Genomic DNA, 25753 nt, shown 5'->3' with positions numbered 1-25753 from the left:
TCAAACGAGATCAAAGTTCAACAGGAGGATGGCGTTTCAGCTTGATTTTACATTCCTCCATACTTCACTCAGACAACAATTAGGGCAATATGTATCTTTTGAACTTATGCGACTGGACTCAGAATGAAACTCTAAGCTGCCTACGTACCTCGGTAAAGAGGATCAAGTCATACCGTAGTTCAGAATGGGTAATTTTTTATTTTTTAATTTTTAATTTTTATTTTTTTATATATCCTAACTTTTGCCTAGGCTGCCCCTTTCGAGGTTTTCAAACTAGCGGATTTTTTTTGGGCCGTACACAGTTTAGACTCATGCAGGCCAGGAGTGTAGGGACATGCAGTTTAGGCTCATGCGTCAAGGAGCGTTGCAATTTCAAGGATAATACTTCTTTAAAAACTTGCCATTGATAGGGCTGATTCTCATGCCATCTATATCAACCAACTTGTAAGCCCCACTTGAGTAAGCTTCTTGTACGACATATGGCTCATCCCATTTTGAAGTGAACTTCCCTACAGGTTTATGGGAAGTAATTATGGGTCTTCATACGGCAAGGACTTGATCTCCTACTTGAAAAGATCTCAGGCGAACTCTTTTATTGAAGGCGCGAGATAATCGAGCTTGATAACATTCAAGACTATGTTGAGCTTCCAAACTCTTCTCATCAAGAGCCTCCAACTCTGCTAATCGAAGTCGAGCATTTTCTTCATCAATGATCCCTTCTTGGATAGCTAATCGTAATGAAGGTATTTGACGCTCGAGTGGCAGGACAGCTTCGACTCCATAGACAAGTGAATAAGGGGTCGCTTGCGTTGGCGTGCGGTGAGTTGTCCTATATGCCCACAGAGCTTCTTCCATACTGTCATTCCAATGTCGTTTGGATTTGGGGACGACTTTCTTTAACAAGTTGCATAGAGTCTTGTTGAATGCCTCGGCTAGACCATTGGCTGCAGCATTGTACATAGAAGAGTTACGTTTCCTGAAGCCAAAGAGATCACAAATCTTGTTCATCAACCTATTGTCCAACGGCTTGCCATTATCCGTTGTTATGTAACGAGGAATGCCAAAATGATAGATAATATTTACTCGGATGAAACTTGCAACATTTTCTTTCTTTACCTCCTTAAGAGCAACAACTTCAGCCCATTTTCAGAAGTAGTCAGTTGCAGCCAAGATGTATAGGTGACTACCAGAGGACTTTGGCAGTGGTCCAACAACATCCAATCCCCAAGCGTCAAATGGCCAGGATGCAACAGTCGGGTGCGACACTTCAAGAGGTTGATGAATAAAATTCGCATGGAATTGACAAGCCTTGCATCTTCGAGCGTAGTCCAAGCAATCTTTTACCATCGTTGGCTAATAATATCCCATCCTTTTTATGTGGAAGTGGAGCTTTAGTCTAGACTGGTGTGACCCACATACTCCAGAATGTATCTCTTGCAAAGCTTGGAGTGCTTCTTCTTCCACTAAGCATCGCAAAAGTATTCCCTCGAATGACCTTCTGTATAGAGTATCTTTGTAGTAAAGGAAGCGAGGTGCACGGCGACGGATTTCAGTCCTTCTCCTCGGATTTTCTGGAAGTATCCCATAGCATAAGTAGTCGATAATGGGTTGTCACCATTCTTCTTTCCCAACTTCAGAAACATCGACAAGATGCTTGAGTTCATTTTCTTCACTTTCAACCTCATTTGGTAGCGGTACTACCCATTTTTGACGGACAGTAACTTGCGCTTGATCAGGCAGGATTAACGATGAAGCTAGGGCAGCTAAAGCATTCGCCTTCTTGTTTTCTTTTCTTGGCACATGCTGAATAGTCACATCATCGAGCCACCACATTAATTTTTTAGCATAATCATGATATGGGCGTAGTTCAAGCTTCTTGACCTCGTAACTACCTAAGAGCTGATTGACCACTAACTGGGAGTCACCAAAGACTTGCAATTGCAGTTGCTTCATATCAACGGCCATTTCAAGACCAAGTATTAATGCTTGATACTCAGCAACATTGTTGGAACAGAGTTGTGTCAAGGTGAAGGAGTAGGGCAAGACTACACCTTGGGAAGTGACAAATATTACGCCAACACCAGCTCCTCCACGATGTGCAGCACCATCAAAGTATATCTTCCATGGAGGTTGAACTTCAACGACCATTGCGTCCTCATTAGGTTGTTCGTCAGTTAGCTCCCAGTCATCAGGTATCGGATGATCTGCCAAGAAGTCTGCCAATGCTTGTCCTTTTACAGCCTTTTGAGGGATGTACAAAATCACGAATTGTTGAAATTGGAGGTACCATCTCGCTAGTCGATCGCTAAGAACAGGTTTTGACATCACGAACTTGATGGGATTTTCCTTGGAAACAAGACGGACAACATGAGCTTGAAAGTAGTGCTTCAACTTTTGAATTGAGAAGACTAGCACCAAACACAATTTTTCAACTGGCGAATAATTTAGCTTGTTTGGTGTCAACATCCTGCTCAAGTAGTAAAGGGAGTTTTCTTTCCCTTCACTATTTTCTTGGGCCAACAACGCTCCAACAGACCTCTCTTGTGCTGAAATGTATAGTATTAGCGGCTTTCCAAGTATAGGGGCTGCCAACACTGGAGGCTTCATCAAGTAGGATTTAATGCTCTCAAAGGCGTTGCTACAACTTGGTCCCATTTGAAAGGGACACCTTTCTTCATAAGGCGACTGAATGGTTGGCACCTCCCAGCTAGGTTTGAGATGAATCTCCTAAGGTATGCTAACTTTCGTTGCAGACTTTTCAATTCGTGAATATCCCGAGGCTCAGGCATTTTCAAGATTGCATCTATTTTGGCTTGATCAATTTTAATCCCTCGATGTCGAATAATGAAACCAAGGAACTTCCCGGAAGTAACTCCAAAGGCGCATTTCAATGGATTCATCCTAAGTTGGTACCTCCGGAGCAACTCAAACACCATTCTCAAGTCTTTCAAGTGGTCTCCCTTCTCTCTTGATTTTACCACCAAGTCGTCAACATAGCATTCGACATTCTTGTGGAGAAGATCGTCAAAAATATTCTGCATAGCCCTTTGGTAAGTAGCACCAGCGTTCTTCAAGCCAAAAGGCATTACCTTGTAGTAATAAATATCTTTGGGGGGTACGGAATGCAGTAAGCTCTTCATCTTTTGGTGCCATGCGAATATGGTTATAGCCCGACGAACCGTCCATAAATGATATTGCCTCATACCCAGTAGTAGCATCGATCATCAGTTCTAGAATGGGAAGCGGGAACTCATCTTTCGGACATGCATTGTTAAGATCCTAAAGTCAACGCACACTCGAATCTGGCCATTTTTCTTCCTTACAGGGACAATACTTGAAACCCATGTTGGGTATTTAACTTCACGAATAAAGCCAGCTTCGATGAGTTTGTTAACTTCGGTTTTAATCAAGGGAACCAACTCTAGCCTAAAACGCCTTTGAGCTTGTTTAACAGGGCGTGCACCATTTTTGACTGCAAAGTGATGGACTGCTACTTTCGGGTCCAAGCCAGGCATCTCCTTGTAACTCCAAGCGAAGACATCCCTGAACTCCTTGAATAACTCAATATAAGTGCTCTCTTCATCAGATTCTAGTAAAGCACTTAGGTAGGTGGGTATTGGTTCCTCATCGGTGCCAAGGTTAACTTCTTTTAAGGCATCAACTGTCATCTTCACTCCATCTTCACTCCTTCTTCAAGTTCGGGTGGAGTGTCTTTCGCATCTTCATCTTCTTGAGGGTCCCCATCGTTGAAGGATATGTGATTTCATGGTGAAACATCCTCCAATTCTGTATTATCCTCCATTGAAGATGGAACACCATTCTCGCCTTGTACAGTAACATGATACGAAGAACCCACACTTTCTTCATCTTCGTCACGCTCCTTAGTATAGACCACAATATATGGCTTTACCTTCAGTACTTCTTTACATGAAACCACAAGTTTTGTTTGTCGCCTCATTCTAGAAGGAACCAAACTTTGAAAATCCTTAGAGATCTTCTGGATTTTGGGCGAAGCGGGTGTTTTTATGCTTTAAAAATTTCTCTGGAACTTAATCCCCTTCTATAATGGACCCAATCTTTCAAACAAGGAGGTCCTCACAGGTGATTTTCCAAGTCGATCAAAGACAGAAGGCTTGTTATAAGCGGCAGATTCGTCTTCAACAGTGATATAATTGCTACTCGACCTTCTTATGGAGATGCGCACTGGTGACGGTTGCTTGTATCCCAAACCTTCACGTGGTTGCCTTGTTGTAGCTTTTGATGGGAGCTTTCCTAACTTTGACGGCTCATTGGGATTGTATCCAGCTTTTGCAAATAGTTTGTAAGCGTTAGGGTCAAAACCTTCATCTGTTCGCTTTGTAGGGAGTGCCCCATTCTGTAAACGATTTTGGGCTACAAACCCTGCAAGCGGCTTCGAGGACAACTTTACTGCCTCAATTCGTTTTACCAGAAGAGTTAGCTCCTTTAGCGTGTTAGTTTGGAGATTAGATGATTCACCCTCGTCTTTCTTTCTTTTAGGGACATATTGGAGCGCGGGACTTACTTTCTTTCCGTAACACGCAATACCCCCTTTATGAGATTTATTCATGTTGGCGTGTACCTCCTCAGTAACATCTTTAGCTTTACCAATAGTCACCTCAGCTCTTTTAGTTATGGGCTCGTCATTCTTGCTTTTCATGCCATCATCAACTTTTATCTCCTTCACAATGTGGTTCTTCAAGTAGAACTTTGCATCGGCGAAGTGTGACTCTGCCTCGGTGAATGGCTCATCATCAGCAACTATCTTCCTCTCGACTTCACCCTCATAGTATTTTAAACATTGTTGGTAGGTAGATGGAACCACTTTATTCTCATGTATCCAAGGCCTTCCAAGCAAGGCATTGTATGAAGTTTTCACGTCGATTACATGCAGCCATGCATTTGATTGCATATCTTCAATGGTGATTGCCAGCCTGATCGTGCCTATGGCTCTTTGACCCCCTTGGTTGAATCCTTGGATCATCACACGACTTTCTGAGAGTTCGTTCATGGGAATACCAAGTTCTTTTACAGTGCGAATTGGCAAAATGTTCACTGAGGATCCTCCATCAACCAAAATTCGATTTACCCTTTCATCACGCATATAGCCAACCAGGTACAATGGGCAGTTATGAAGAGTCACCTAGCAGAAGATCGTTATTTGTGAACGTGACTTTTTCCTCACAAGCATTAACTTCTTGAGGAGTGGACTCGACGAGCTTTTACGGAGATGGTTCCAATGGTAGGTTATTACTCTTTTCTTCCCCTTTGTCAGCATGGCAACAAGCGGCATCGATACCCTCATAGGAAATCTTCGTGCGGAACCAACTTGGTAAAAACTCCTCCAAGGTCACTAGATTTCGTGGCTTTTGAGAATGGTGCATCTCCACTTTTGCTTTCTTCAAATGCCTAACTGGATTCTTTTTCGTTGGTCTTTTTACCATCATCTTCCTTGTTGGTTATTCTATTGATTCGTTTTGTGGGCTTCTTTTGTGGCGCCTAGGACGAGTCACCAACGTCCAACCTTCATCATCATCAGGTTGATCGTCTTCAACTTTGTTGTTCACCAGTAATTCTTCATTTTTGATTACTTTTAAACTGCATAACTCATCTAGACTAAATGAGCCAAAGGTGATAGAGACTTGGTTCGCGCTTGCTTTCTCATCTTCAAGCACGATCTTCTTTTTACGGGCCAAGTCCATAACTTTGTCCTTGAAGACAAAGCACTTCTCCAGAGGGTGGCTTACAAGTCGGTGATATTTGCAGTAATTTGGGTCATTCGTTTTCCCAGCTTCATTTGGTCGCTTCATCTTTGGAAGCTCAATGAGATTTAACTCGAGGAGTTCTTCGAAAATGGCTGGCACATCAGAATCCAGGAATGGGTACTCTTTCACCTGCATTTCTTTTAGAGTCAACTTTCCACTTGGCTTATCTTGAAAAGAAGTGGATTTCATACTCTGCTTCTTGCTCACCTTCGTCGTGAACTTCATAGGTGACGTGTTGACATTCATAGCTTCTTTGCTTTCAGACTTGGGTACGAACTTGCCCCACTTCCCGACTTCTTGCTTGTCATTCCCTCTGCGAGGTTCATAGATGGGCAGCCTTTCATTTCCAGCGGAGGCCATGCTCAATTCCATGTCATGGGCACGAGTTGCAAGTTCTTCAAATGTGCTAGACTTGATACCTTGCAAGATGTAGCGCAATCCCCAATGCATGCCTTGGATGCACATCTCTATGCCTGAAGCTTCACTAAGCCTGTTTTTGCAGTTGAGGCTTGCATTCCTCCAACGATTGATAAAGTCGATAACTGGTTCCCCCTTTCGTTGACGAGTATTTGTAAGTTCTATCATACTCACAGTACGTCTCGTACTATTTGTAAGTTCTATCATACTCAGAGTACGTCTCGTACTATAAAAGCGATTGGGAAACTCTTGCTCTAGTTGATCCCAGCTATCGATAGATCCAGCCTCGAGGTCCGTGCACCAGTCAAAAACATTTCCTTTTAGCGAGCGGACAAACTACTTGATGAGGTGATCTCCATAAGTCCCAGCATTGTTGCACGTCTCCACGAAGTGCGCAACATGTTGCTTTGGGTTACCTTTACCATCAAACTGTTCAAACTTTGGGGGTTGATAGCCAGCAAGCATCTTCAACATATCGACCCTTGCAGTGTAAGACTTTGCGTATGTAAGGGAGGATTTGGCAGCAACTTCATATTTGTCCTTAATGGTTCCTTCAATGAACTCCTTCAGTTGATCGATTGGAATTATCCCTTCAGATGAGACAGGGATAGCCTTAGTGGATGCTGCTTGTCTTGGGGGAGAGTCACTCTCTAGAACTTCTGGGAGCTTGCCGGGTGCATTGGTGGATTCTTGTTCCATCAAGATTCCCACCCTGTTTGTTAGCTTGGCAATTCCAGCCTCTTGATTTTGCATGCATTTGGTCAAGCTAGCGAGTGCTTCCGTCAGGTTTGCCAACTGCTCCTCCATAGATGAAGTGTTTGTCACCATGGCTTGCATGATTGTCGTGGACGACGCAGAGTAGCATGGATTTTCACACAGATTGATCCTTGATTGGATCACGCTATGTGGTGTAAGTGGGGAGGATCCTTCACTTGAAGCATCATCATCTTTCTTCACCGCAGAGTGCTTGGATCCGGAGAGGTCAAGCAGAGCAAGAGTTTTCTTAATCTTTTCAGCAACATCGCTTCCTCCTTCAGATGCGTTTGTGGAAGATCTTGCTCCTTTTGAGGATGAAGATCCGAAAATAGGGGTTGATGCGGACGACACTTGGGGTGCTTGTTGTCTTAAAGAGCTTGCTTTGCTCTTCGTAGCTGATTCTCGGAGCTTCCAAAGGTAACATCGAGGATGCTTTCCACATCAGCATAGAACCTGGAGTTAGCAGCCTTGGTGGATGTTGATCTGGAGTTGATTTTCTTCGAAGCCATTTCAATGTTCTTGAACTTTGGTGATTGAAAAGTTGAGATGAGAGGTAGAGATTGTCCCACTGTGCGTGCCAGAATTTGTAGACAATAAATTTACGTCAAGAAAATAAAATCAAGACCGAAAATATTGCAACAATCGTAGTACTTTATTTCGAATATTTGAATGTTACAATCTCTATGGATCCTCTGATTCCTCTTTCCAATTGTAAATAAATTCAATGTCACGACCCAAACCGAAGGGCCGCGACAGGCGCCCGGTGCCTTACTCAACCGAGTACCAACATAGCATATCTTTCTTATCATACTATCATAGGTAAATGAGCTAGAAAACCCGTCAATACTCAACATATGACGACCCAACATGATATACAAACTTATACATGTGACATACGGGCCTATAAGGCCGACATGACCATTTGTAAACTCAAAACATAGGCCGACAAGGCTATACAAGTATCCATATACCTGACATCTGTCTACAAGCCTCTAAGAGTACATAAAATCATAAAGGTCGGGACAGGGCCCCGCCATACCAATCAATACCTATCCAAAGCATACTGACCAAATAGGCAACTCCGGAGCAAGTGGAGTGCACCAACACTTCCGCTGAGCTGATAGCCTACTTGGAGGACTGTCAACCTATCAATCGGGACCTGCACGCATGAAACGCAGCGTCCCCAGGCAAAAGGGACGTCAGTACGAATAAAGTACTGAGTATGTAAGGCAAGAAAGCATAAACAAGAACAGTAATATAAAGTGAGATAGAGGAGATACAACCTGTAACATCTAAGTGCCTCTGGGGGCTACTGATATGAAATGCATAATACATATATATGCATAAAATTTTAAAAACATTTGCCTCTGTGGGCATCATCATCATCATATCATACCCGGCCTCAAAGAGGACTCGGTAAAAACGTACCCGACCATCATAAGGCTCGGTAGAATCGTACTCGGCCACGTGGAGCTCGGTAAACCCAACTGATCAGTGGTTGCACAATAGGTGCCGTACCCGGCCGACTATAGCGCGGCTTGGTAGAGTAAAATAGATACATATATATATATATATATATATATATATATATATATGTATATATATATATATATATAATGCATGTAGGACTCATTGGAATCATATTCTGAACCTTTCGGAGTGACGTAAGGTCGATATTCTCCGTACACGTTATTAGGAATAACTCTTCATCAAGAATCTTATAAGAATCAGGAAGTACCAACAACATTGATAACGTAAGAATAAGAGAAGCAACCTCAACATCAATTATTCCATAAGAATGGAAACAATGTAAGTACTGCTAGCTTCTAAGAGTAGAGTACCTTTGGAAGCTCGTTCATAGCATTATGTACAATCGAATTCATGCATAAGAAGGAAAGGGATAGACTCATATACCTTGTATATGTATTGCCCAACCTCAAGCTATGCAAATGTCACGACTCTTAAGTCTACAATAAGAGAAATGACACCGTCGTTATCGTTTAAGCGTCGTAACTATTATGTATCGACCACAACCTATTTTACGATGAAACGGACAGCACTTCCCCTATATATATGACTTCACACAAGTCAAAACAATCACCAAACAGCCCCAACATACCCCGATCACTTCATACACAACACGACAACAATAACAGTGTCAAACAATCCGAAAATGTTACGACAAACGACCAGCAAACAACCCTACCATTATGTGGTGTTTCTCCACACCCTTCCTCCTCTCAACTCCATAGAAACAGTAGCAAAAGAGACAACCCAATAGCAACACAAAACAGTCCCACAAGTTCAGCAACTCAACATTTATTTTTCAGTTTACTTAAACACGTTTCGACTTGTCTTTTCTTTCAAATTGAGAAACACAATCAAAATTACATAATTATACCTCTTATCCAATAAACCAACCATGAATTCAACTTAAAAATAGGTTCACAACCAGCCAACCATGACATAAGAACAAACAACATACTACTCTTTCGAAATTCGCTAGATAATGGAAGGAGAAGCATAACCTTACCTTGTACTGATTATAAACCACGAAACCTGGTCCTTCTTTATCAAAAATCAGTTCCTCAACGCGGCTACAAGAAGGAGAAGAGAAACTAGCAAGCTGTCCGGACTTTTCAGCACTAAAATCACGTCGTAACACCCGAAATACCCTAGGGTTTGTGTGAGATTTTTTTGGGGAGGAGGTTTAGGGGTTCAATCTGATTTTTGGTCTGAGAAATAAGTGAATGAAATGAGTTAATATGTCCTTAAAACACCCCTCTTGACCGACTTTAGGGCTTTTAGTTGTGGCCTCTCCTTTTGGCAAGTAGGTGATGCACCTACTTTTCACCTACCATTTTACGCGGTCTCGCAAAAAAATATGAATATCTCTCTACTCAAATGTTGTATCAATGAATGGTTTAATCCGTTGGAAACTAGACTCGTAGATCTTCAATTTGGTAGGTAGATCATCCCATAACTCCAAGTACATTGGGAGAAATGCTCAGCTACATTTGACCTAAATTTCACCATATTTATGAATGTAACTTGTGATGACCTTTTCCAACTTTTGTTTCACAACTCGCTTGACTTCAAAACATGACACACGACTATCATGCGACTAAAATAACTCATAACATAATCTCCTTATAAGGTTAAGCACCCTAGTCTCACCCCAAAAGTACATGTTATAACATTCCCAACTTGTCGACTTTTGACGAAACTTATTTTCTTCAATTCATTTAGCTTCGAAGCCTTCAAACCCTCTTAGTACTTGGTATTTATGATCTTAAATATTTGTAACCTCCATTGTAAAATGATTAACTTACTTTATGTACTTTCAAAAGTTGATCTTATTTCTGATCTTACATCAATTGACTTACAGATAGTCTAACGTACGAAAAAATAGGGTGTAACATTCAAGCGCCTTTGAGCTTGATCTTGAATCTATGTTTGTTGCCACGAACGATGATCTTGAATTCAACTGGCACAAACTTTGATTTGAACTCGCACTCCTTGAACCTTGATTTGTTCTTCGTTCTTGAGCTTGAACTTGATTTGTTCTTCGTTCTTGAGCTTGAACTTGATTTGTTCTTCGTTCTTGAGTTTGAACTTGATTTGTTGAACTTGAACTTGATTGCTTGAAGATTGAAACTTGTGGAGGAATTTGCGGTGTTTGATCCACGAGCTCTCTCTCGCTTCTTGTTATAACTTCTGGTGTCTTTTTTGGGTTATGAAGACCCCTATTTATAGTTGTGGGAGGGAAGAGTTATGATAAGAACAAACTCTTTCGGACCAATCAAATTGAAGTGTGACATGGCCACATTTGATTGGCCAGAACATGTCACTTGCACACGTGGCACAATTTCATTTGCCTTTTAATGTGACTTGGCATGCCTTGTCATTTTGATACATGGCATGATCGTATTGACTCTTCTGTTTGACTTGGCGTGCCACGTCATTTGACACGTGGCACCAAACTGGGCCTCTAGGAAGATGGCATCTTGGGCCTCATGAAGTGGGCTCATCACCTGTAGCCCAACTAAATGGGCTAGCCCAATCATTATTTTGCGGATTTAAATAATTAATTCAATTATATTAGCCCATAATTTTTATTTGGACTAGTATATTTAAAATATAATCCAAGTTATTTATTGAATTTGAATCCAATAAATTTCACATGCCTACAACAACTACTGATCAATTACTTAAAAACAAGCACTAATAAGAAGGCTTGAAATGTCCATTAGAACTATGAACATGCACATTGCTTTCTCTATTAAATGGATATACCAATGATTTAAATCATAACAGCAGTTTTCAGGACCATCATCAACTTCACAAAACAAAAAGTTTATCCTCTTTGAAACTTGTTTATTTTTTGCTCTTTGTCAAAATCTTCAAAATTCTTCAACTTTAACAGCATCACGAGGCATTTCATATGCATCTTTGGACCTTGATTTCTTCACTCCAGCAGTGAACCATATCTTATCAGACTTGTAGCTCTCGACGCTGATACTTGTGACTTTGACCCATACCAAGACCTTGGTCTTCATTCCATCTATTCCAGTGAGCTTTCCCCTTGATAGAGTTCCTTTGACACGTGTAGCATACCGCGTAACAGATGAATCCTTAAAGCAGACCTCACAGGCGGATGGAAAGTAGACAATGAGCTTTGCATTTGACTCATCAAATTCATAGCATGTTATGTTTTGGGGAAAAAGACCAGGAGGTAGGTTGTATTCTCGCAGCAGATCAGGCAAAGATTTTGTAGGTTTGCCTAGCAAAATACAGAATTATTTGCATCAGATTAGCGTGCTCTGGTTGCAGAGAATATGAACTGAAAATGTGTATGAGCTAACTTTACATCCTAGAGATACAATTAGAGAAGTTCCAAAGGACAACTGTTGGGAGCGTGGGTCACCAAAACAATTGTAGTACCCTTTTCCCAAATCCTTTAGGGGTCGTTTGGTAGGTTTGTATAAGAATGGTACTAATACGGTGTATTAGTATTAGTGAGATTAGCTATACCGGGAATATTTCTTATCGATTGTTTGGTTTGGTGTCTTAAAGGTTTTGAGAGAGTAGTTCTGCTTTTACACATGCTTATCCATGTGTTAAAACCGTGGTATTGCTATATATAAGAATAGTACTGGAAAAAACACTACCAAACTAGGAGCTAATAATACCAAAGCTAATACATGTACTATTTCCCCTAATACATCCTACCAAACGACGCCTTAATGTCAATGCTATTGTATGGGGATGTGATTTATGTCAACCCAAAATCTGTATTTGCTCTACATCACAGGGAAACTGTACAGTCCTCAGACCCTCTTAGGATTCGACTAGAAGTTAAAATCACATCACAAGGCGTAGAAGTTAGCCAGAGTAAGCTTAAACAACAACGTGCCGCAGCCATTTCATGACAGCTACTTCCTGTTTTGAATGAATCAAAATTTTGGCACTAAACCCAGTCAAAGACCAATAATTTGGGACGGGATTGTCATACACACAGATGACTAAGTGGGACGCAGTTTTTTGAGCGAATAGAGCATAAAGAGGTAATAGTAGTGACTGTTTATCTGTAAATGTTTTGCAAGTAGAAAAGGCAACTACTCATTCTTGCTTGCTCCTAGTGGAACAAAATAAAGTTTTTCCTATTTTTGCAGAATAAGCCATTCTTTGTCATCCACATGGACCAAAGACACGAATGTGCTAGTTAAATTAAGAATTGTGAACATACCAACTTGAAAACCACATAACTGTTTACTCAAGAAAAACTATATGACTATGTATTTAATCATAGGCAGACAGAAATGCAGAAGTTGATTTTTGAAGTAAATGCATACCTTTTAGCTTGTTGAAAATCCATTTTGCTTTTTCTTCAACAGTGCTCGACAAATTCTGAAATATGTGAAGTCAAACAGAGTGATGAAGTGGTAACTTAGAAGTTTATCTACATATGTAATTACAACAAACTGAATTGCCAAAACTCAAGTTACAGCGTTGTTGATTTTTACTATTTGAACAGACTAGACTTTTATGTCAGTGATATAAAAATTTATGCAGTCTAGGCACAAGTAAACAATGATGATATCCTTGCCAATTTCTGCTACACAGACACATTTCTTTAGAATTTTCTGCTGTGAGTCCAGAAGATATGATAAGCGAATAACAGCATCTTAAGTATGAACGTATAGAAATTGTTGACATGTTCAGCCTCGCTCTTCAAAATGGAGACAGATGCAGTTTTTTAGAATTTACTGCTGTCGATTCAGAAGATATGGTCAGAGAATAAGGAAAAACAGCATCTTAAGTGGAGTATTAGCTTATACAAGATGTTCGTATGTTCAGCTTCACATTCCAAAAGAGAGAATTCATACCAACTGTTGAACATACTGCTTTTCTCATGTCAAAAAGGGTGGCACAACCACATACATAAAATGTTGTAATCAGAGGATAACTGCACATATCAAATCCTATTGGTTGTTAAAAATTTTCATGCCATCACAATTGATCTCGATTTCTAACTGCTTCAACTCTTTTTATTCTCACTGCTCACTCACTCCTTCTATTCCTCTCATTGACTTCAAAAATATCATTGTCCGTCCTATCATCATCCTCAAAAGGACAGTCATAATGGTGACCTGACCAATATCGATGGGAATCACAATCATCAAACAAACAACAATGAACAATAGAAACAAAATGTTCAGCACCTTACCATCTAATGAAAGAATTCAGAAGGCATCACCTAATAGCTTAAGGTTTAGTACTAAGTTTAGACTTAATTGAGGTAGTAGGGTAGCCCAGTGCACTAAGCTCCCGCTATACGCCGGGTTGGAGGAAGAGCCGGACCACAAGGATCTATTGTACGCAACCTTACCCTGTATTTCTGCAAGAGGCTATATTTCCACGGCTCAAAGGTCACATGACATCAACTTTACCAGTTACGCCAAGGCTCACCTTCTTAATTGAGGTAGTAATTAACTTTAAATATCAAGTGAATCTCAAGTAAGATTTCATACAAAAATGTAAAGGGAGTGGGGAGGGGGCTATTTTTCTAGACCCCATCTCTAGATCAAAATTGGGAGTTCCACAATCTACAGCTGTGCATTGATGTCTTCTCCTTGTCCTTTTACCGAGTGGCCAGAATTTTACTCGGGCAGTTGATGAAGTTTATCTTAAATTTATAAGGAACATCATTTCCATGTTAGCCCCAAAATTAAAATAAATTGGTAAAAACAGAGGCAAGTTAACACGTAATTGTTGGTATGAATCTAGCCTCCTGGCGCAGAATTCTTCGAGCAAGCCAAATTTCGCATTCGCATATGTTATGCTAGAAATTAAAATTAGCTGGAAGAAGACAACCATAAATGCACATAACAAGAAACAAAGAAAAGAAAATCCTTAAATGGAAAAAGAAAAAGGAGAAGAGCATACGGAGAGATCGTGAGAGATGTTGGAGATCTCTTCTTTGGCTTTTTTGGAAACCCAGAATGTACTACTTTTCAAGCTCCCTACTTTCGTCAGTGCTTTCTCCATTCTGCTTCTCTCTCTAAGCTAAGTACACACACAGATACTCTCTCTCTCTCTCTCTCGGTTAGAGAGAAGGAAGGAAATGCAACAATATCTGTTTCTCTCAGGATGTGAATTGCCTTTACCGTACTATTGGTGTCACACAACTCATCATTTGTCAGCACATAGCAGACACATAAGCAAAATAACGGCGCTCCAATAACAGCGCTTTAACTTTAAAATTATTTTCGTGTAGGCCGCCGCTTGTACCGGCGACGTGACTTTCCTTTTTTTTTTTTTTTAAATAATAAATTGTTACGTCGCATATTAAAAAAAAAATGACCATTTCTTTTTTGACAGTTTTGTCCCCTGGACTTCTAATTTATTACTACTAGCAAAGCAAATTACATAAGTCAATATTTTTGCCACAATTACGCAATCCAAATATATGATTTGCAATTTAAAAGGCTTCTTTATAATAAAAGATGGCATTTTCCTTTTTTATTTTTTTTATTTTACTGTTTTGTCGTGGGAGCATAGAGCATAGGACACCATTTCTTTTTTATTTAGCAAATTACGCAAATCAACATTTTCCTATTAGATTACTTGTCATCAGATTTCATTTATGTGATCTGCATAATTGCATTTAAAAGGCTTCCTTCTAATTTGGTGCACCCCACCCCCCACCCACCCCCCCAAAAAAAGGGTTTCTATTGCCAGAAAATCTAAGTAGTAGTTTCTAATTCTCAACTACTGTCATCAACAACTAAACGTTTAGTTAATGGGAAACTACGTTAAATGCAACTTTCCTTCCTAGTTAATGTACTTGTAGTTAGTGACCAAACTTTAAAAGTTTAGGCTTTATATCTTTAAATTGACGCAATCTATTTTTCATTTCTCTCTTCCAACTTCCAAGTTTTCCCTTATTTAAAGTAGATCTTTTTAGGGAAAAACAAATCAATCTTGGTGTCTTTTCCTTTTTAGTTTTTTCTGTAATCTCTAGCTTTTTAATCAAGTTTCCATTTGTTAGGACAAGGGCATAAATCAAGATTTTGTTGCCCTCTTTTATAATCTGACGATAGCTGAAAATAGCTTAAAAAAAGTTAGAAACAACTAATGACTCTTCAAAATAAGTAAGCATTGCTAAGAATTACTAGTAGAAAACTGTGTTATAATTTGGGAGGGAAAAAAAATCATATATTAAAGAAATCATGAGTACCCATCGGTAAAAAGGGACCCTCATCGTATATTACCCTAAATCATATTAATTTACCATAGTTAAATAATTTAATAAAGTAAGAATATCTATTAATTAATCATGGTTATATGAGAAAAATTTACATACAAACACATAATATGCATTTATTCGTTTGGTGCAAGCACAAATAAATTTTTGTGTACTCCTATTATTTTGTCCAGTATTTTTTTTACTCTTTTTTTTTGTCGGGGACATGCATTGTGTTCTCATTTTATTTAGGTGGCAAGAAACAATCATGTGATTTTGCCTTAAATCCAATTAGGCAATCATGTGAAATGTTTAACACCTATTTGAAAATCATGTGATGGTGTGGCCGGGGCACCGCCCTAAGCATACTCAAATAACTCAAAAGGCTTCAATATTTCTTAGCTTCCAAGGCTATATTAGCACTCCAGTTAGAACTCCATTATGTGTTTTTTTGTTGTTTTTTCATTCCATATATTTTCAGCTACTAATGTGAGACTTAGAGGGTGTTTGGCTAAGTTTATAAGCTGGTCATACTGGCTTATAAGTACCTTTTGGTTTATCTACGCGTTTGGTAAACACCCAAAGTGCTTATAAGCTAAATTTAGCCATAAGTTGGTCACCCCCAACTTATGACTTTTTAGCTTATAAGCACTTTTAGTTTGACCAAGGTTTTTACTAGTTTATCCTTAGTAATATCTTCTAATTCACAAAATATTTTTTCCTTTCCAACTTTCGTTTCATTCCATATTCGCTGGTCATCTTTTTCTTTACAAAGAAACTTTTCAATTTGTAATCTTTTGTAAAGTTTTAAAGGGTATTTTTTTCATTTTAATAAAAGAACAACTTATAAGCACTTTTCTACCAAACACATCAGCTGCTTATTATCAGTTTCAACACGTCTATCCAAACACGTAAATGCTTATTAAAAAATCAATTGCAGCACTTAAAAATACTTTTCAGCACTTCAAGCTTATCAACTATTTACAATCAGCTAATCCAAACGGGCTCTTACTCGATTTTGTTTGGATGAGTCTTTTCCGAATTCTTTTTTAAAATTCAGCAGGCCGGGGTTCACACATTTATGATTTATGAAACTGGGATGTTGATCCGCTAATTTCTTTTCGTGCTCGTTACATTTATTTCCTAAATATGTTACACAAATAGTGCTTACTAATTTTTTTTTTTTGCACATAGCTAGAATATTAGGTACAGGTATGATAATTGAATCGATGCAACTAAACTATCATGTAGTCTTAAATGAGTCGACTGTCAAATCATGAGGTAAACTATTTTATACTCTAGTGATTGAGATTAACGGTAACATAGAAGAACCTCGGCCGTATTCACGTGACCAAAATCAGAATATGGAAACTAAGCTAGTGTTTGGCTATAAATTTTCAAATTTATTTTGAAAAATTTGATTTAGGTGAAATTTGATTTGAAGATAAAAATGTATTTGGACATCAGTTTTCAAAATATATTTCCCAAAATTTATTTTGGAAAAACATGAAACAGGACTTATAAGTGCTAAAAACTATCACAAATACTTAACAGTACCATTATCAATAACTTTCATTATATTATCGAACCATAGTCCTGAACATAAATAAATTTGGTACAAAATAAATGAACTACATGATACATTATCAGATGACCGAGAAGACGAAGCAACATTGTTACAAAACAATAAATGGTGGGCTCTTTTATAAAATACAAAAGTTTGGGGCCATTTTTAAAAAATATAATAGTGATATTTTGGCCAAAAACTAGCTATTGAGCTGGTTTTGAGTTTTGGGATTTGGCCAAAATGTAGGCAAAATCTATGGCCAAACATGTGTTTGCCAAATAAAATCCAAATTTATTTTGGTAAAATCTATGGCCAAACGGGTCCTAAAAATGTTTAATCGAAATTAAAAGGAGAGAGAAAAAGGGTGTATGTGTTCTAATAAACGTAGTACAATGCTAATTTTCTGTTGGATACTTACGAGTTACGATGTGCAATGAATTAATTTTTGATGCACCCAGAAAGTTTCTGTTTATTGGAAAATTTGTGTGACACTCATAGGGTCATAGTGAACCTTACTATTGTGTAGATTCTCTTCCTTGTAATATATGACTTGTATATGAGAGTTTCCCTGCATTTTTTTTTGCTAAATTAATTGCATTTTTTAAATTAAAATAGGAAATTTAAGGAGGTTCAATTACTTTTAACTTAACTATATAATAAGTGAAGCTTTTTGGACGACCAAGGGTAAAACTGTCATTTAACTCAATTAGTTCTGATGACTTTTCACTGACACGTGTTTCTTATTTGCGGGATGGCTGGCTTCACTTTGTGCTTGTGGTGTTACTTACGATTTAGGAACATGTATGCATTCCTGCTTTGGGGATTTTACAACTTCCTTTTGGAATTCCATAGAAATATTTCGCTCCATCTTTTCTTCTGCTGTCTTCTTTCCTCTGTTTGGTGAGTTTTGTTGTTCTTCTTCTTCCCCTTTGCTTATTGGTTTGTTACTACTATTCTTTATCTTTAATGTATTGGGTCTTTTGAAGGTGGAGATTGTTTCTAATTACTTACATACCATGAACAAATAAGAAGACCGAAGTAAGAAATATTAGGAGTGTTGACTGTTGGTTCAAATAATCTATGTCAGCAACTATTATTTATTTTTATGTTCCATTCGCCGAATTATGAATGGATTTTCTTACTGATTTTTTGGCGGTCTTTCTTCATGTTCTCTATACGGATTCTGCGCATGATGGGAGTTTCAGCAAGAGTACATATAGACTTGTAGACTTCATAATCTAATATAATCTTCCTTGAATTTTTCTCTATTTTCTTCAATTTTCTTTGTATTCTCAGCCATGCATGTCTTTAAATCAAATTTTTTTAGAAAAGAATTTTTGGACATCTTTAGCTTTTGGGTAGTTTTTTATTGGATGTTTTATCGAATTTGCTCATGCGTATTTTATTTTTCCACAATTAATCAATTTAATTACGCCGAACAGTTTGGGATTTTCATTAAGCTGTATAGTTTCGTCACTATTTCAATGTTTTCTTTCTAAGATGAATTTGAGTTGATTTTTTCTTGAAGATTAATTTGAGTTGGATTTTTGGGAACCTGATTGCAATTTGAATTTTGAGTCTAGCTGCTTATCACAGGCTTTTGAAAGTGGAAGCCGCTCAAGATGGGGAAAAAAGAAAACTGTTTCGACTATAAGAGGTGATTTCTGCACTTTTTTGGTCTAATGTTGCGTGGGTAATTGTAATGCAAAATGATTGTGCTTTACATTTCATGTGTATGATATAAGGATGTGTCTACTCCAAGAATAAACTAAATATTAAAATTACGAAATGTATCCCTTAATAAAGAACCAAACACAGGTGACAATGTTGTATTCCCCTTTAGATATTACATAAGTATTTGGAGAAATTCAAGCATGACAAAGAATGATTTCATGTTTGGATTGTTATTGCATATCATTTCATAATGGTTTTATACCTTATATTATATACTATGTTGAAACAATATATAGATTATATTGATGTAAGCTACTAATATACCCTTATTAAGATAATAGATTCCTCAACAATTCAAAACTTAAAAACAAAAATTATTATAAATGAGATGGTGAAGTGGCTAGAAAGAGGAAGACTTTGTCTACAATGACGAGGATTAGTACCTTTACAAAATGCAGAGCAAACACTCTGAGGGAAAGCAACATAGTATGCCATACTATGCTATTTATAATGGTTTACCTCAAGCTTTCTATATGAAGCAACAATGGAGCTAAAATCAGCAGTTTTGTGAGAGGGTTGTGGGTATCAATTTCCCAAATGAGCCCATTTGTGATTTAGCCATCCCTTTTGGATTCCTTTGAAATTTTGTGCATTTTTGCTTCAATTTTGGTGTTCTTAATCTTTCTCATAATTTCTTGCTAGATATCTTACATGCATGTCAGTAGTTCTGTCTGATATGCACATGCATGTTTGAAATTAGATAGCTGATACATGTAAATGTGTATTATTTTTGACTGCACGTTGATGTCTTCTCGCCTTTTGGAACTAATTAATTACTTAAACTTGAAACTTCTATGCAAAAATTTATAGTATTAAGCTTGCTGTTGCAAGATTGGGTCTTCCAGTCTCTCCAAAGGGGGTTAAAAATGCAAGAGGATTCAAGTGCAAAAAGGACTCAGAGGAGCCAATAATTGCAGAAGAGGAGCAGCAAACTCAGAAATGACGAGGTAAAAAGGCTAACCTGAAAAAGCTGTTTATCACAGATTTAATATTGACTTTTGGCGGCAAGTCTGTGGATGCAGGTTCACCATTAGACTATTCTAGAAATTTTTATGCAATGCCGCTTTGCGTATCATTGGTGTTATAACTTTGGACATTGGTTTAACCGTTTAAGCTATTTGTCTAGGTTTCTTTGTTGGTTTTTTCCCATTGTATGCCATTAATGCCTGTTTATAGACTGCAAATGTATGCATTTTGCTCTTGATATTATTTGCTGAAATTTTGCAGGGATGTTTGTGTCGGGGTTGTACAGGCAGAATGAGGAGAATTTTACGAAGTCAAGTAAGTCTTTGATTGCCTTCGGAATTCTTGTCGTATGTTGCAGTTTATAAATTTTGTAAGTATTTTAATCTTGGTGATTATGGTTTCTTAACTTTCATATTTTCTGATTATCATTTCTCTACTCCTAATGCAATTAACCATATTCAAGTTACATTGCTTCTGTGTTTTTTTTTTGCTTTGTTTGTACGAATAAATGTGTTTTTCAGGATTTATTCCTTAGCCTTCTCATTAAGGGTAGGTTTATTAAAAATGTGTATCTGTTCTTCAGAGCATTCTTTCGGATGACAAATATTAATTATGCATTCATGATTCATCCTTCAATCATAATACTTATGTTCAAAATGAGCTCACAGAAGGACCGAGCAGAAAAGAAGTTCTGTATATTATAGTTGCATCAAATTTCAACCGAATGAGTATGAAGTTATGATGTACAATAATGAGAAAAGGAATGAGACATTAAAGACAAAGAACAGGAGATTCCATCAGTGAAATGGCCAAAGTGCTTAGTAACAAATATGTAAACTGCACCGATTGGACATTTTGTCGAATTTGCTCATGCGTGTTTTATTTTCCTACCATCAATCAATTTAATTACATCGAACAATATTCTTGAGATTTTCATTAAGTTGTATAGTTTTGTCACTATTTCGATGTTTTCTTTCTAAGAAGAATTTTAGTTGATTTTTTCTTGAAGATTAATTTGAGCTGATTTTTTTTCAGGGAACCTGATTGATCTTTAAATTTTGAGTCTAGCTGCTTATCACAGGCTTTTGAAAGTGGAAGTCGCTCAAGGTGGGGGAAAAGGAAAACTGCTTTGACTATAAGAGTATATTCCTGCACCTTTTTGTTCTAATATTGTGTGCTTACTTATATTGCATGATGATTGTGCTTTATATTTATGGCTTTGAGATTTTGGGGATACCCTTCATGAGGTTCTTTTTCTTTACCTTTTTATTTAACATTAAGTTATTCAAGTGACAGAGATCTAGGCTTGAACATCAAGTTTCTGAAGCATTAGTGTAGGTTGAGTTATGGCTGAAAGATATTCTTTTGTAATTTTCTTAATATGTTGATCATTGGCTCAACTCTGGCAGAGGAGTTGAAGGATTTTCTGCCAGTGCTAAAATATTCGTAAGAGCATACTATTTGGTCGAGAATCCAGTATTCTCGCCTTTTCCCTTGAGTGGAATTGAGTTTTTTTCTTCTTTTGTTGTATTTGTCACATGTTGATTGTTGTGTGTGCTTATTGTACCTTGTGTGAATGGGGTTGTCAAATAGTTTCTTGTATAATTAATCAGTACAAAATTGATGTTTATACTAATCTTACATCTCTTTTTCTATTCCTGCATTTCTAATATTTCTTGTGGAATGTTGGTAATGGTGTTTTGCAAAGAGGAAACTGATGGAGCATTATATGACCCTAAATTATATATAAAGGACATGGAAGTTATGTTCCCAAGTACTTATTTACTGCTTCCACTTTTTTCTTTTATTGTCCTTTGAGTATCTCTACATTTGCTTTCTAATTTGTTACAAAGTTTATTTTTTTTTGGTTTCTAAGACTACAATTTTGATTTCCATCTGTTTATTCTATTTACTTTTTGTATGATACAATGTTGAGATAATTCAAGTTCTATTCAAATGAATTTACTTGGTAATACTATTGATTACAATAATACTGAAAAACACTGCATAGAAAAATATTTGGCAGCTACACTTTCTCAAAAACAAAAAAAATCGACGACTACTGCGTTGAGGTACTATTTATTGCGAATATCTTTATATTATATCGAGAATGAAAAAAAAAAAGAAGCATTTTTAGTGTTTTGTAAGATATGAATGGATATCTACATAATTCCCCGTATTTGGCAGTTGTTTAAGGTTTGGGTTTGAACTTGAATTTAGTAAAATACTCTCTGAAGCTCCACTAAAAAGAATTCGATCACTGTGCTTTTACTGCATATTACCTTTTCATATATTTTATTCCTTCATCCTTCAGTCTTGGACAAGGTAAGCCTCACATGCTTATGGTTCTTACTTGAGATAGGTCAGATAGTTCAATGCAATAAAAGTCGCAACAAAGGTTAGTCTATTTTGTTCTTCCATCATATCACATATTATATTTAGATATTAATCTTTAAAAGCATGCAAAGAGATTAGTGGTTGCACGGTGTATTTGATGAATTCAATTGAAATAGTATAGGTCTTCAACTATAAATAACATTAATAGGGAGAGTCCCAAGTACAAATAACCTCCCCCCCCCCCCCCCTAAAACAAAAAAAAATAGTAACATACAATGTTTCATTTGTGTTCCAAGTAAAAATAAAAACACTCTTACACGTAATTTGTAAAAAATTTTACAAAAATTGAGAATGAATATGATGAATAAACGATGACAAGTTCATCCTAGGCAAATGAGAAAGAGATAAAAGAAAGATATGTATTTTGTTATTAATTTATATAGAAAGATAGTGGTCGGAAATCTTCCTACATGTTCTTATTCACAACAACAAACACATCTGAGAGTCTAGAGCATGAACAAATGAATATTTACATTTTGTTTTATCAAAATAATGAAGTTGTAGAAATCACAATACAAAATTAAATGCTGAAATATGTACAGTGGTAACTTATTTTAGAAGATGTTTGATCTTACTGTCTCAAAGTTTCTATGAGGGTGTTTGGCTAAGCTTATAAGCTGGTCAAACTGGCTTATAAGCACTTTTTGGCTTATCTACGCGTTTGGTAAAATTAAAAGTGCTTTTAAGTTAAGTGTTTATAAGCCAAAAATAAGCCAAAAGACATAAGTTGGTCTCCCCCAACTTATCAAATTTCAGCTTATAAGCAGTTTAAGTTTGACCAAAATATTTACTATTCTATCCCTAAAATACTTCTTTTTAAAACAGAACTCTTCGTATACCCAATTCTTTAGCTGCATATTATTAATTTCAGCACTTTTATCCAAACACGTAACTGCTTATTTTTTAAATCAGCTTCAGCACTTAAAAGTGCTTTTCAGCATCTAATGCTTATCAGCTACTCTAAATCAGCTAAGCCAAACGGGCTCTATATTGTTGGAAGTTATGTTGTTAAATTTGCTTCATATGAAATACCTTATTTGCAAATTTTAGTCAAAACACGATATCTTATCTGATTTTAGCCTTGATCGGCTCTGCAACTTACTCTCATCAATTACTCTTGCTTAATTTTATGTATCTGTTGGTAAAGATTACTCGTTTTCCCTCTTTTCCTGTTTAGTATTTGATATTCACTAAAGGCATAACAGATATTGTGTTGTTTCTTGTACAAATAAAAAAAGTATGTTGATGGTTCTTGTACTGCATCCACTTTTTATGTTCATTAGAGCTTCTTTTTTTTATTTCCTAATGCTAATTTTAATTGTTGGATACGCAATGTAGTCTGCTAACAAGAGAGGGTCTTGAAGGTGGTGAGTATTGAGCTAGCTGTAGGCATGGAAGTGAGAAGCATAGCCAGAAATTTTTTGGTTGATGTGTCCAAAGCTGGACTTATAGATGAAAATGCTTCTACCTGCAAGAAAATCCAACCTAAGGCACGAGTAACAGTGGTGATTGATGTCACATGGAAGACATTGATCACTGATAAAATAGATATGGAAGACTTGGATCGGTGTTGCACAAGTCAAATATGGCCAATAATAGGTTTTTCTACCAACTCGTGTTATGAACGTGAGGGGAAGAACTGCAGCTGTTCTCATTTCTGAAAATACTTTTGGGAATTTGGATTCTGTTCATTGATCGGCTTACTCCACCGGGAGATGGACCGAATGGTTTGATTTGGTATCTTCGATATCCAATTTAGTGAAATCACTACCAATGGGGTTGATGTGTTCATATGTAGCAGTTTGACTAGGTTCCCAGTCTATGGAACTTTTCAACACAACATTTGTGAAATGATCACTCGATCAGTTGGAAGACAAATGTGGTGATTTAATTCAAGTATGGGCGTGTTTAGATGAGAAAGACATGCCCAAGAACAATAGAGACATTTGCAATTTTTCCTCATTGTGCTAAATCATATTATTTCAGCTGAATTAATGGAATTTTAGAGCCTATATTTGACGTATTGATGTTCGCCCGTGCACGGGCAACCATATCTAATCAATATATAAGGGAATCAATCTTGACGATTGAGTTCCAAAAAAATCTAATATTGTATCAAAAGAAAAAATCCTCACAAGTTTCTGCTCATTATTCCATAGTTTTATGCACATTCTACTTTTATTTATTTTTACGCATTCTTATTTTCACTTTCAACATTGCCTTAATAGGTACAAGTATAAGATAACTCAATTTTTACTAGTGTATAGTGAAGCTTAGGTGTACGAAAGAAACTGACAAATCGCACAAAATCGATAATCCAAGTCAAATCGAGAAAAAAAATTCGATTATGGTTCCGTTTAATTTGGTTTAATCAAAAGAGCTTGCAGAGTTATCGATTGACCCAATTTAAAGGAATAGTCAAGAGATGTTCTTCATAAAAATATTCATTCGGCATATTCTTGCATACGTACATAGCACTTATCATTAGGTTATTTTAACGTCACTCTCATTCATCTGGAAGAGGAATTTGAATCCTTAATATAGCTTAATCATCTGTTGAAATCGAAAGACTCAATAGAATTAAGAGTGAACTAGCCCAGAGTTATCCCCAATAATAGTAGATCACATATCTTGGTTCCTCATATTGATATTCAATCGTTGCTACTTAGTCACTCAATTTTCATTATTCATTCACAATTGAGAATCTTAGTTTTTATTCTTACTTAGTTAATAACTCAAAATCAAAGGTTTATTTTTCTAAATAGTGTTATGCTGAAGATTTCTTTGACCATTATTTAACTCAATCCCTGTGGAAACGATTTAATACTATACTATCTTTGACTAGTGAGCCTAAGTTTTATACACCGGTTTTGCGCTCGTCAAAATTTGGGGCCGTTGCCGGGGATTGACGATTAATAGTGTTGAAAATAAATTTCAGTGCTAATTCAGGAATAATTTTATTTTATTTTATTTTTACGCTCTTCTTATCGGTGTGCATGCAACAGGATATTTTCAGTGGTGTATGACTCGATCCTCCTCCAAGGAATTGGTGTCATACAATCCGGAATTAGACAAGCACCCGCGTCAGTTGAGAAGGGAGAAAGAATCGAGTGGATCCTTTTTGGGTCAGACTTCGACTCAAAATACAATGGTGAACAACGAAAAGGAAGTGGACTTAGCTGCAAGAGAGGCAGCTTAACAACAAGCTGCACGATTAGCAGCTGAAGCAACCCTTAGAGTTGCTGAGGAAACGGTCGAAGAGGATCGAAGATTCAATCTTAACCGACCCCTGGTTGAAGATGAGTTTAAAAATGCAGCTCCGAGGCCTGGGAGGTCTCCAGGAGATTATGCTAGACCAGTCTACAACCAGCGACAATCCAGTGT

General features: G+C 37.3%; 1 protein-coding gene and 1 long non-coding RNA gene across 7 annotated transcripts; one reads left to right on the top strand and one right to left on the bottom strand.

Moving 5' to 3' along the window:
- On the bottom strand, nucleotides 11168-14641 carry LOC109227394 (uncharacterized protein At5g01610-like). The gene is made up of 3 exons (XM_019392536.1): nucleotides 14406-14641; nucleotides 12812-12866; nucleotides 11168-11739 (listed from the first exon to the last, which is right to left on the bottom strand). The coding sequence occupies exons 1-3, from the start codon at nucleotides 14505-14507 to the stop codon at nucleotides 11360-11362; spliced, it is 537 nt and encodes a 178-aa protein (XP_019248081.1). The 5' UTR covers nucleotides 14508-14641; the 3' UTR covers nucleotides 11168-11359.
- LOC109227392 lies at nucleotides 18047-24388 on the top strand. Of its 6 annotated transcripts, none has more exons than XR_002068269.1 (6): nucleotides 18047-18172; nucleotides 18869-18929; nucleotides 19852-19953; nucleotides 20234-20287; nucleotides 21008-21113; nucleotides 23708-24388. It is a non-coding gene; the product is annotated as an uncharacterized LOC109227392 (long non-coding RNA). The 6 variants fall into 6 exon arrangements; XR_002068265.1 differs by having other exon boundaries at nucleotides 19838-19953; XR_002068268.1 differs by having other exon boundaries at nucleotides 19817-19953.

This window comes from Nicotiana attenuata, chromosome 6, assembly GCF_001879085.1.
Source record: "Nicotiana attenuata strain UT chromosome 6, NIATTr2, whole genome shotgun sequence".
Classification (NCBI taxonomy): domain Eukaryota; kingdom Viridiplantae; phylum Streptophyta; class Magnoliopsida; order Solanales; family Solanaceae; genus Nicotiana; species Nicotiana attenuata.
This window is presented reverse-complemented; position numbering and strand designations above follow the sequence as displayed.